Source organism: Lactuca virosa, chromosome 3, assembly GCF_052849685.1.
Source record: "Lactuca virosa cultivar CGN04683 chromosome 3, Lactuca_virosa_CGN04683_v6, whole genome shotgun sequence".
NCBI lineage: Eukaryota > Viridiplantae > Streptophyta > Magnoliopsida > Asterales > Asteraceae > Lactuca > Lactuca virosa.
The window spans coordinates 312405989-312418655 of NC_136428.1; the positions used below are offsets into that span (position 1 = coordinate 312405989).

At 39.6% G+C, this 12667-nt stretch overlaps 1 protein-coding gene across 1 annotated transcript; it reads left to right on the forward strand.

Moving 5' to 3' along the window:
- The first annotated feature begins 7274 nt into the window (after nucleotides 1-7274).
- Nucleotides 7275-9596, forward strand: LOC145164708 (uncharacterized). The gene is made up of 3 exons (XM_079083411.1): nucleotides 7275-7975; nucleotides 8091-8438; nucleotides 9467-9596. The coding sequence occupies exons 1-3, from the start codon at nucleotides 7275-7277 to the stop codon at nucleotides 9594-9596; spliced, it is 1179 nt and encodes a 392-aa protein (XP_078939537.1).
- The last annotated feature ends 3071 nt before the right edge of the window (nucleotides 9597-12667 follow it).

Here is a 12667-nt window from a genome sequence, read left to right on the forward strand (position 1 = left end):
GAGATGTATTGCATTTTGGTCGTTATAATGTAAGACTTGTAGATGGGAGGGGCTGTATTTGCCACTTTTGGATTGTTGGGGGCGAACCACGTATGCTGGGCATACACATTGTGTACGCTGGGCGTATACGGTGAAGTCCCAAACCCTAATCTTTAGCGTTTACACCCTATTTATTCATCATTAACTCCCAACCTTGGCTCCTTCCATCAGCCTCCACCCTTTCAAACGTCCTTGCAACCCTAATCCACCTTGTGAGGCATTTCTAAGATTGTGTGTGTGTGTGTTTATTCCTTTGAAGAAGAAGGAAGGAAGTAGAGACCATATTGGAGGAGTGAAGCATTTTAGATCCATAAACACACTATCATTTGGCATCACTTGGAGGTATAAAGTGTTGGACTTGGTGAAGTTTCATTTAGATCTTGTTTTGGGCTTGATTTTAGGTTCTTTTTGTCCCAAATGTGGTGCTTCTTGAGCATAGCATGTTCTTGACCCAATAAGTCGTCCTTTCAGACATTTTGAGGGGTCTCTAGACATAAAAATGTAATATTGGGGTTTAGTTTCACTCCATGCATTCCTTAGAAGGTCTTAATGCATTAAGATGTTGAGTTAAACACATATTTGACATGCAAGGTCATAAAGTTGGAAGCTTTATGACTCTTAATAATGATTTAGCCTTGGATCTGAAAGTTAGATGTAAGAGCTTAAGGCATTAAGCTCTTAATGAGTTTTTGGGAAGACTGGGCGTACACCCTGCGTAACCTGAGTATGGAACGCATACGTGGTCGACCTCCCCGATGGTGGTCAATGCTCAAGTACGACCCGCGTACATTTGGAGTACGCCCCGCATACGTCTTCTGTATTGAATCGGCTGGGTTGACTCGGCTGACTTGTTGACTTTGACTTGACCAAGTTTGACCAAGGGGTATTTTAGGTATTTTGAATAGTGTTTGAGAATTGGTCATTTGGGTGAATAGGTGTCGAGTAGAGCTGACATTCAAAGTCGGGACCTCATCAGCTATTGTTCAGACTGTAAGGTGAGTTTTTCCTCACTGTATATACGTGTCAAAGGCACCAAGGCCGACCCATTGGATTGATATCCTGCAATACATTATATGCTAGTTGTTGATAGGCTTAGACTGGTAGATCTATAGGACTACTTGCGATTTCTGTCTGCATGATTATCTGTTTATTGCTTATGTTTGTTAACTGTTACATGTTGACATATTGTGTTGGGTTGAGGTTGTATTGCTTTGTGTTATAGCCAACAAACCCAAGAGCATTCCAGATATGAGTTGAGGACCGCTTGGCATGCCAGACTCATACTGAGGGCTCAGGGGCGTTCTAGATGCAAGCTGAGGGCCGGTTGGGATGCCATACTCGTACTGAGGGATTAGGGGTATTCCAGTCTGATGACTGAGTGGACCCATTATGCATTGGCATTCCAACCTGGGTATTCCCTCCTAAGGGTGATTGGACCCGGAGGTTGATTGGGCCCGGGGTATTCCAACCCGATGGTTGATTGAACCCGACATGCTGTTATATATATGTTATTTGTTTGTGTGTTGGTACTTTGGGGGAACTCACTAAGCTTTGGCTTACGATGTTTAGTTGTTGTTTCAGGTACTTTTTATGATTACGGTAAGGCGAAGGCTTGACCATACACATCCTTTATTTTTGAATTTATGATATTGGGATACTATGATATGGATAAACAATTTGGAAACAATGATTTTGTAAACATTTTATGACTATGGGTTGTTTTTAAAAGTTTTAATTTGTTGTGATTTTTGAGTCGTTACAAGTTAGTATCAGAGCCTTGGTTTGAGTGAATTGGAGGAATACTTGATTCGACTGCCTATATGATCCAATGTTATGTATGATTAGCGTACACGAGTGCTGCAGGGTTGGTGGAAGTTTCATGGATGAGTTGTGTGGGGTCAGCCGGCCAGTTACGTAATGTCTGCCCTTCCTCTAGAAAGTGAGAATAGGATGTATGCATATTCTAGTGAGTATTGTTAGGGTTGTTGTGATGATCTTCTGAGAAAAATATGGGTAGGTGTGGAAGGTAGTATGGGCCCGTACTATTGAAAGCACAGGACCCGTACACGTAGCAGGGAAGTCACAACCCCTAGGGTTTTGTTGGGAATTAGTCCCTATGATATGATGTGAGTTTATCTAATATCTTCCACTTTTATTTTCAGTATGTCGGTTATAAGGCGATCTGAGACAAGATCCAGATCTGGATCAGGAGCGAGTGGCCAGGATAGGCGAGGATTGGCAGATGATTGGGTTAAGGAGTTCATTTAGGAGGAGGTCGTTTATGTCATCCGGGGTCAGATACCGGAGTTGTTTGGGTCTTTTAAGACCGCTATGATGGAGTTCTTTGATGACCGATACGCTGCACTTGCTGAGACTGCTGCAACTGTAGCTACCATAGTCGTTGCTGCTGTGGGGGTTGGCACTGGGAAGGCTTTCCAGTACATGGACTTCAATAATATGAAGCCCCCGATATATGACGGAGTTCAGGATCCGATCATAGCCATGAGGTGGATTTCTGGCATTGAGGGATGTTTCTTTGCGTTCTCTTGCCCATCTGACCACAAGGTCAAGTGTGCTTTGAACCTTCTTCGGTCTGGAGTAAAGGATTGATGGAGGTTGGTTACTAGTTCTTACACCCTAGAGCAGCGAGCTGCAATTTCATGGGACCGGTTCTGTGATATGTTTTGTTCGAGATATGTTCCTTTGGTAGAGTGGGAGAGGCTGGCTTAGGAGTACTTGGATTTCAGGAAGGATACCGAGTCAGTAATGGAGTACACCAAGATTTTTATAGAGAGAGCTATGTTTTGTCTTGAGTTTCCTGCTTATGGGAAAGCTCAGATGACTCGATACTTGAGCATGCTAAAGACGGATATCGGAAAAGTTTGTGTCCACGCAACGCTATTGTTCATTGTTAGATCTACAGGAGGTCGCTTGGCACCGTGAGATTAAGATGGAGCTCCAGGCAAAGGAGCAGAGGCCGGCCCCGGTGCATTCGAAATCGTAGCCTGCACTGAAGTGGTTCAAGGATGCTGAGGCTAGATCTAGGAGTCGGAGGGGCCGATGTTATGAAAACTGTGGCAAGGTTCATGATGGTGTTTTCCAATCTTCTTCTGGATGCCACAATTATGGCATGTAGGGCCATGTTACGAGAGATTGCTGACAGCAGGCTCCAGTATTCAGCACCATGATTAGCTATCACTGCAACCAGGTTGGCCATGCGAGGGCCAACTGTCTATTGCTTACGGTTAGGTCGGTGTAGGCTCCAACGCCAGCTACTCTGAGGATCACCGATGGGAGCCAGGGTAGGGTGGAGCCCCCTAGGGATCGCGGTCGCGCTTTTCAGCTTACTGTCGAGGAGGCCAGAGTAGCACTAGACGTTTTAACTGGTATGTTTCTATTTATTGTTCTATCAATTATTTTATGGAATGCTTATATTCATATTTCTGATAGGTACGTTCTTAGTGAACTCTTTGCCTGCTCTTGTGTTATTTTCCTCGGGCGCGAGTCGGTCCTTTGTGTCTCTATCGTTCAGTAGGGAGTTTGATATGTCTATTGGGGAGTTAGAGTGTCTGTTGAGGGTTTCTATCACCAATGAACACGGGGTTTCTGCATCTACAGTGTATCAGGGTTGTGTATTGGAGATCTTTGGTGTGCCTTATTCGATTGATCTGATTCCTATCCCCATGGGGGATGTATGCGTCATAGTGGGTATGGACTACCTGAGCAGGTTTGTTGCCATGATCGATTGTGAGGGCAGCAAGTGGTAGTTCAAACCCCAAGTGGGGGAGAACTGGTTATCTATGGAGAGGGAACCAGGGTTGGTTCAGGGTTTTGTTCGGCAGCCAGGGCTTGACAGTATATTCAGCATGGGTGTGCAAGTTATCTGGCTTATGTGGTTGATATTCAGGTTGGGGAGCAGACTTCAGTTTCAGAGGTACCGGTTATCAGGGAGTTTGCCGATGTTTTTTCGAAGGAGTTACCCGGTGTGCCTCATGAGAGGCAGCTTGAGTTCAGGATTGATCTAGTGCTAGGTGCGGCTCCGATTGCCAAGGTGCCATACCACTTGGCACCACCTGAGATGTAGGAGTTGTCCTCTCAGCTTCAACAACTGTTAGGCAAACAGTTCATCAGACCAAGCAGTTCGTCGTGGGGAACTCCGATACTATTCGTCAAGAAGAAGGATGGTTCACACCGAATGTGCATTGATTATCGGGAGTTAAACAAGTAAACGGTGAAGAACCGTTATCCACTTTAGTGGATTGATGACCTATTTGATCTGTTGCAGGTTGCATATTGGTTCTCCAAGATCGATATGAGGTTCAGGTATCATCAGGTGAGAGTGAGAGAGGAAGGAGTGGAGAAGATCGCATTCTAGACTCGTTATGGGCATTACGAGTTTGTGGTGATGCCATTTGGGCTCACCAATGCGCCCACTGTGTTTATGGATTTGATGAATCGGGTGTGTAGGCCGATGCTCGACCGATCTTTCATTGTGTTTTTGATGATATCTTGGTGTATTTGAAGACCATAAAGCAGCATGAAGAGCATCTTCGAGAGCTTCTGGGAGTACTGAGGCGGGAACGGTTGTTTGCCAAGTTCTCGAAGTTTAAGTTTTGATTGCGATAGGTCTAGTTCTTGGGAAACCTCTTTAACCAGGATGTGATTTTGGTCGATCCGGCCAAGATTGCGGCTGTGATGCAGTGGGAGGTTCCGAAATCTCCCTTAGAGATCAGGAGTTTCTTGGGTTTGGTGGGATACTATCAAAGATTTTTTCAGGATTTCTCCAAGATTATGGTACCCCTCTTCATACACGACCACTAGTAACTCAATCTTAGATCCCGATACATCTTCGTGGCTCCCGAGTGTATAGAAAAAAGAGACTTATGAGCCTCCTCCAGTACTATCTGCCTGATCCCACCAGAAACTGGAACCCAAACCCGACCGCATCGAGTCAACAACCCCCGACTGTCGGTGGGAAACATGTCGATCTCGCCTTTGATTCTCTCCTGTTTCCAGTTCTCCTTCTAAACTCCCTCTGCCTAAGCCTCCCAGATCAAACTCAAAAGCGGAGAATCAAAAGATATCCTCATACATATTTCCCCAACTGAAGACCCAACCGACTTGCGGCTCAAGGCATCTGCTACCACATTATCTTTACCCGGATGGTAAAGGATCTTGTAGTCATAATCCTTGACCACGTCCAGCCACCTGCATTGCCTCATGTTCAGGTTCAGCTGATCCATAAGATGTCTCAAACTCTTGTGATCCATGTAAACAGTACAACGGACCCCATAAAGATAATGTCTCCAAATCTTGAGGGCAAACACCACCGCCCCCAACCCCCGATTATCCGTAGGATATCGTGTCTCATGCGGCTTCAGCTGCCGCGAAGCATAAGCAATCACTATGTCTCATGGACTATCCATGGATTAGTTTAACCCATCTACATAATGATGGATGATTGGCCCACACTACAAGAATTATTGATTTACATAATCAATCCCCATATATTTAGTTAGTCTCTTCTAACCAAAAAATTAATTCCAAATTAATTCTTGATCAACACTAATTAAATAATATGATTTCATATTAATATATTATACTTGTAATATATTAATAAACCAAAAATAAACTTATTCTCAAAATCTATCCTTTCAAATTAAACTGGTGAAGGCAACCCAAAAAGGACCATGCTACAATCGGGTCAAGTACATACCAATTATAGTTATGGGCTTAAACACCAAATCCAACAGATCCTTCTCTACAACCTTCACATCATGAGTATGTTCTTCCCTCTACTAAGACTTTTCTAAAACTTCCTATATGTAATGGTGAAGTTCATTCTGTAAACAAAATTCTTAGCATGCTTACTCAGTGCTCAATTAGCAATTCTGAACCTGAAGATCAGTCAAAGCCTTCTACTCGTGACAACTCTTCAAAGGATCATACGTCTCATGACAAGAGAGTTTATGGGCATACCATTGATAACACTCATTGTTCCAAAGGTAAATCAGGAACTTTTAAATCAAATGATCAAAGTCCTTCAGATTTAGCAAATGAAAAGAAATCAAAATCTAACGTGAAAAGAAAAAAATCTTGGAATTAAAGTTTGTTATCGATGTGGTGATGCCTCTCACAAAGTCAGCGAGTGCTCTTTTAAAAGGAAAACTGCTCGTGCTGATAATATCTTGAGTGAAAATGACAAGTGGATCAAAAAGGAAAACTCGTTAAACTGTCTCCCTGATGATTGTTATAACATTTTTTCTTAGTGATCCTTTGTAAATGGATCAGTGTATATTTTGTGTATATTTTTTCTGGGCTTATTGTACATCTTAGTTTCAGGGTAAAGAGCATATTTGGTATTTCGACAGCAGCTGCTCAATACATATAACAGGATTCAAATCTCTCCTAGAAGATTTCATAAAGATGGATGGCCCGACAGTTACATATGGCAATAATGGCAAAGGAACTACAAAGGCTTTTGGAACCATCAAGTGCCATTTTGTTACCTTCAAGAATGTCTCTTATATGAAAGGCCTTCAGTATAATCTCATCTCCATAAGTCAATTGTGTGACGATGGCTATGAAGTTCTCTTTAATAAGAAAGAAGGAAAAGTTGTTAATCAAATTAGCATCACTGTTCTTACTACAAATCGACAAAACGACATCTATGTTCTGGATATGTTTTTTGCTGACAAATCTCTTCTTCGTTGTTTTTTCTCTCGTGCTCAGTCTCATCTAAATTGGCTATGGCACAAAAGGCTATCGCATTTTAATTTCAAGAATATCTCAAGGATTGCAGGGAATCAACTTGTGAGAGGAATTACTAAGATGCAATTTGTCAAAGACAAAGTGTGCTCAGCGTGTGAAAAAGGGAAGAAAACCAAGTCTTCGTTCAAACCAAAGTCTTGTTCTTCAATCATCAAACCTATTTATCTTCTTCATATGGACCTTTTTCAACCAGTTCCTATTGAGTCAAAGGAAGGAAAGAAATGCACTCTTGCCATTGTGGATGAATTTTCAAGGTTTACACGGGTTGTGCTCTTAAGAAAGAAAAGTCATGTCGCTGATGAAATCATTGCTCTCATTAAGCAATGGGAAGTTCTATATGATCACAAAGTAAAGCAATTGTGAAGTGATCATGGATCTGAATTCAGAAACTCTTCTCTAGAATATTTTTCCTCTTTTCTAAGGAATGTATCAAAACTTTTCAGTAGTTAGAACTCCCCAACAAAATGGCATTGCAGAAAGAAGAAACAAAACTTTTATTGAAGCTGGCAGAACTATGGTTGTTGAACCTGGTCTTTCATTGTCATTTTGGGATGAAGCTATCAATACATCGTGTTATACTCAAAAACCGATCTATTATTGTCAAATGTCATGGGAAAACTGCTTGCGAGCTATTGAAGGGAAGAAAACTAGACATTTCTTATTTTCACGTGTTCAGATGTGTCTGTTACATCTTGAATCAAAGAGATCAGCGTTCAAAGTTTGAGGCTAAAGCTGATGAGGGGGTATTTCTAGGATACTCCAATGTATCCAATGCTTTCGAGATATTTAATCTTTCAAGGAAAATTGTTGAAGAAACAATTCATGTCACATTGGATGAGGACTCATTCATTCATGATCGAGTTAATCACCCCTCATCAATTCTGAATGAACTTACCTACAGTCCTTCAGACCCTGTTCCCGAGCTCTTGTCAAATGACACGAATCCCATTGTTCTTAATGTTGATCAATTAATCATTCCAAAACCTATCTCTGGAGATCATCTTGTCGTTGATGCATTGAAAGAGGCTGATTGGATTAAGACCATGCAAGATGAGATAAATGAATTTGAACGTCATCGTGTGTGGACCCTTGTTCCCAAACCTCAAGTAAGAATGTCATTGGTACTCGTTGGGTTTTTAGAAACAGAATGGATGAAGATGGAATCGTAATAAGGAACAAAGCTAGGCTTATAGCTCAAGGCTTTTGTCAGCTTGAAGGGTTAGACTGTAATGAAACATTTGCTCCAGTTGTAAAACTTGAGGCAATTCATCTGTTTCTAGCTTTTCGTCCTTCAAAAACTTCAATGTCTACCAAATGGATGTCAAGATTGCATTTCTACATGGAGTTCTTAAAGAAGAAGTCTTTCTAAAACAACCTCTAGGGTTTGAAAATGAAGAGTTTCCAGATCATGTGTATCGTCTTGATAAAGCTGTCTATGGGTTAAATCAGGCTCATAGGGCATGGTATGACACGTTAGCAAGATGTCTTCTTTCTTGTGGATACAAACAAGGAAAAATCGATAACACTTTGTTCATAAATCAACCAGGATCTCATATCATTCTTGCTCAAGTGTATGTGTATGATATCATCTTTGGATCCACTGATGAGAAGCTAAGTTTAGAATTTGCGTATGTCATGGACAAGAAATTCTAAATAAGCATGATGGGTGAACTAACTTTCTTTTTGGGCTTGCAGATCAAACAACTAACTGATGGTATTTTTGTTTATCAAGCTAAATATATTGCAAATATGTTGAAGAAGTATGGTTTCACTAATTGCAAACCGGCAAAGACATCAATGTCTTCATCAGCGTCTATTGGCACTGATCCAAGTGATGTGAATGCAACTCTATTTCGAGGGATGATAGGCTCTCTACTCTACCGTACATCCAGTCGCCCTGAAATTATGTTTTCCACCATATTGTGCGCTCGCTATCAGGCCAGTCCTAAGGAATCTCATCTTCATGCTGTCAAGAGGATCTTCCGATACTTAGAACATATACCCAATCTTAGGTTATGATATCCTCGTGACTCTAAATTAAAGCTGGTGGGATAAACTGACTCCGCTCATGGTGGGTGTGGTATCGATCGTAAAATCACTTTACAAGGAGCATAAATGCTTGGAACAAGATTGGTAGGATGGTCAAACAAAAAGCAGACATTAGTGGATTGTTCTACCGCTGAGGCTGAATATGTTGTTGCTGGAAGGTGTTGTGCCCATATTCTATGGATTCAAAATCATCTCTTGGATTATGGTCTAAAATTCTTAAAGACACCCATCTACTGTGATAACACCAGTGCATTTAGATGATTCAAAATATAGTGTAACATTCCAAGACCAAGCACATCGACATTCACCATCATTTCATCAGGGATATATTTCAAAAGGAAAAAGTGGAGTTGTTCTATATTCCATCCACTGATAGACTAGCTAACATCTTCATCAAGGCATTAGATGAAAAGAGTTTGAACAAATTAATTGTCGATCTTGGCATGCTTTCTATGGTTTAATTGTTAATTAACTTCTTTTTGATCTTATGAAAAACTCAAAAACAAACAAGTGCTTGTTTCATTATGAATGGAAAGTCTTACATTTAGTATTTACATGTATCTCCTTTGCAATCCTATCTAAGATTTTTCTGCATCTTATTTGAAAGGATTGAAGCTGTCTTGAAGGATCTCAATGCTCTTGGTATAGGGAAAAAGAGTGGCATCCTGTCGTTTTCCTCTTACGGATACCCTCTTGCTCCTCCAGTCACTGTTATGGATGCAAAGAGCAACCATTAAAGCAGTAAGTCTTAGCTTCATCTACTGACTCATTATCCAATAAAACCTCAAATGCCTTCATGTTGATCTTGAAGACACAATGGTTGTATGGATTCAAGTCAGCTAACTCGTTGGTTATCAAGACTTATATTTGCTTCTCTCTTGCCCCTGATGAAGGTTGAAATCCATCTGTGACACTTTAATAATAAAAGACTTCATCAATTGTGAGTTGCTTGAAGATGTACTTACCTTTGTTTTCTCTCTTTTATAGCTGAAATTTTAAGTGGTAGATATCTCGGAAAATTGAAGGGCATTAACGATCATTCAATCCCAAAGATTTGATGGATCAAGTCTTTTTCTCTTTTCTAAAAAAGTTGCATTTTTCTGTTTAAACTATTTCTTGTTAGACTAATTCTTTTGTTTGTATTCTTATTCTCTTGTACCATTCTATATAAAAGGAATTTGACGATGGCAATTTGAACCTATTATGCAACTTATGACACATCATCATCCCTAGAAGCATGCTATTGTATGTGACTAAATCTCTCTAAGTCTCTCATCAGCGAGACCATCTACATAGAACATTGATTCACCCTCTGAAGCTGATTGTCTAGCATTGTCTAAACTCTCAGAAGTGAGATAGCCTGGTCCCAATGAAAAATATTGATAAAAGGCTAGGGTGTTTATTATTTTTAAGTTAATCATCTTTACTTGACCCTGTCTCAGGAAGCATGTTTTCCGTATGCATCAAGTCTCATGTTTTGATAAAACATTGAGCATAACCCAATGGCTTCCCCTGATTGCATAGTCATCAGCATAAGAGATACTTGTCATGTCCGTAAATGACAGTGTTTTTATGCCCCTGACCTCCTATTGAGGTATACATGATACCATTATGAATTAATGGTGAATCTTTGATTCAAGATTGCAACTTACTCTATGATACAAAAGTTTAAAACACTCCTTGTTGATGAGTTAAACTATTAATGATTCACATTGATTTCACCTCAGCGTGACTGAAACAATCCATTCTTCTTTAAAGTTTTATGATTCAGCGTAATGTACCATATGCTGATGAGAGCTTGACAAATCTGTGTCGATGGGTATATCATTGTTTGTGATATATTACACGCACCAATCCATTCTTGCCATTTTTCTTCTAATAAAAGAGATTTATGATTCAACGTATGAAACCACACCTGATGAGATCTCAAAACACTATGTCAGTGAATGGTAGTTTAAGCCCACACTATCCAGAGACATAGAAATCTTACTCGACTACAATTTGATATTCTATTCTGCTTGAAGATAGCTGCTGATGGCAAAAGGGGGAGAGAATCTTGGTAAAACAGAAATTCTTGCTGAAGAAATCTTGCTACTAGAACTACAGAAAAGCATATTCTGAGGGAGAGTCGAGTTATGCTAAAGTCAAGCTCAACTCAAGTTTATTCGTCTGCCGTCTGCCACAATTCATAAATGATTGATAAGTCATTCATCTTCTCACGGGGAGCATTCATTAAAGCTGAAGAGTTAAGAGCATTTGTTAAACCTAAAGAGTTAAAAGCATATGTAGGGGGAACACGAGTAAAAAAAATCATTAAAGACTAGTTTTGACATCATCAAATGGGGGGAGATTGTAAGGTCACACATTATGATCTGATGAGTCAAACACATAATATGTTAATCCATCATTGTCAGCGTTTACGAGTCGACACCACTAGCACCAACTTAACAAGTTCAACAACGCCAACTTACAATTGTTCTGTTGTAATCTGTTGTATATTAGGCAGTTATTATAGATAAATATAGAATAGATCGGATCCCGTTTCTTTATGATAAGATCGGTTCTTAGTATAGATTAGATACAATCCTATCAATCAAGAGATACACATGTACAGATTAGTATAGATACTACACTAGGGTAAACCCTAATGTAGAGAGGTCGATAGTTAGAATTTGTTGCTTTGTGGTAAACCCCGTCTTCTTGGTGAAGACAAAACCTCTTTTCTTGGTGAAAGGAACATTTAGAGTAATTCTTGTGGCATTTATTTTATGTTTCATTCGTACTTGAATTGTATCTGATCATAATACAAATCTTCATGACTAAAAATTGTAAGTCATGTTGATCTATCTTTATACCAAGAATATAAGTTGCTTCAACGAAATCTTTCATTGAGAAACATTTCTCAAGCCATGATTTAACTCCTTTCAAAGAAGGAGTGTCATTTCCAATGATCAATATGTCATTTATATATAGAACTAGGAATATGATAGTGCTCCCACTAGTTTTCTTTTATATACACTACACATCTTTGTTTCTGATGAAACCATACTCTTATTGTCTCATTGAAAGCAATGTTCCAATTTAAGATGCTTGCTTTAATCCATAAATGCATCTTTTAAGCTTATACACTTTGTTAGGATACTTTGGGTCTCAGGTTGAGCCATATAGACATCTTCAGATAAGTGTCCATATAGAAAATTCGTTTTAACATCCATTTGCCATATCTCATAGTCGTAATATGTGACTATGGCAAATAGTATCATTATAGACTTGATCATAACCATGGTTGAGAAGGTTTCCTCGTAGCCATCTCCTTGATTTTGTGTGTAACCTTTCGCCCCAAGTTTAGCTTTATATGTGTGTAGATTTCCATCCATGTCGGTTTTTTCTTGAAAATCCACTTACTCCTTATTGTATTACTATTGGGAGGAAGATTTGTTGGATTAGGTGTCTAAGTTCATAACTATTTCTGGAATGTACTTGCCCCAATTAGCATGGTCCATTTGGGTTGCATGGCATCATGCATTTGGATAGACTAAAAAGAGAGAAATAACACTTATAGTTTATTAATATATTATAAGTTCTAATATATTAATAATATTATTTAATTAGTATTGATCAAGAATTAATTTGGAATTAATTAAGTGATCAAAATAAGACTAATTAAATATATGGGTTGATTGTGTAAATCATCCATACTTGTATAGTGGGCTAATGCTCCATGGATTATCAAGTTGGGCTAAAACCCATAGGATGCTCCATGGTGATTATAGAACCCATGGGTCATGGAAATGAAAAGTTATGACAA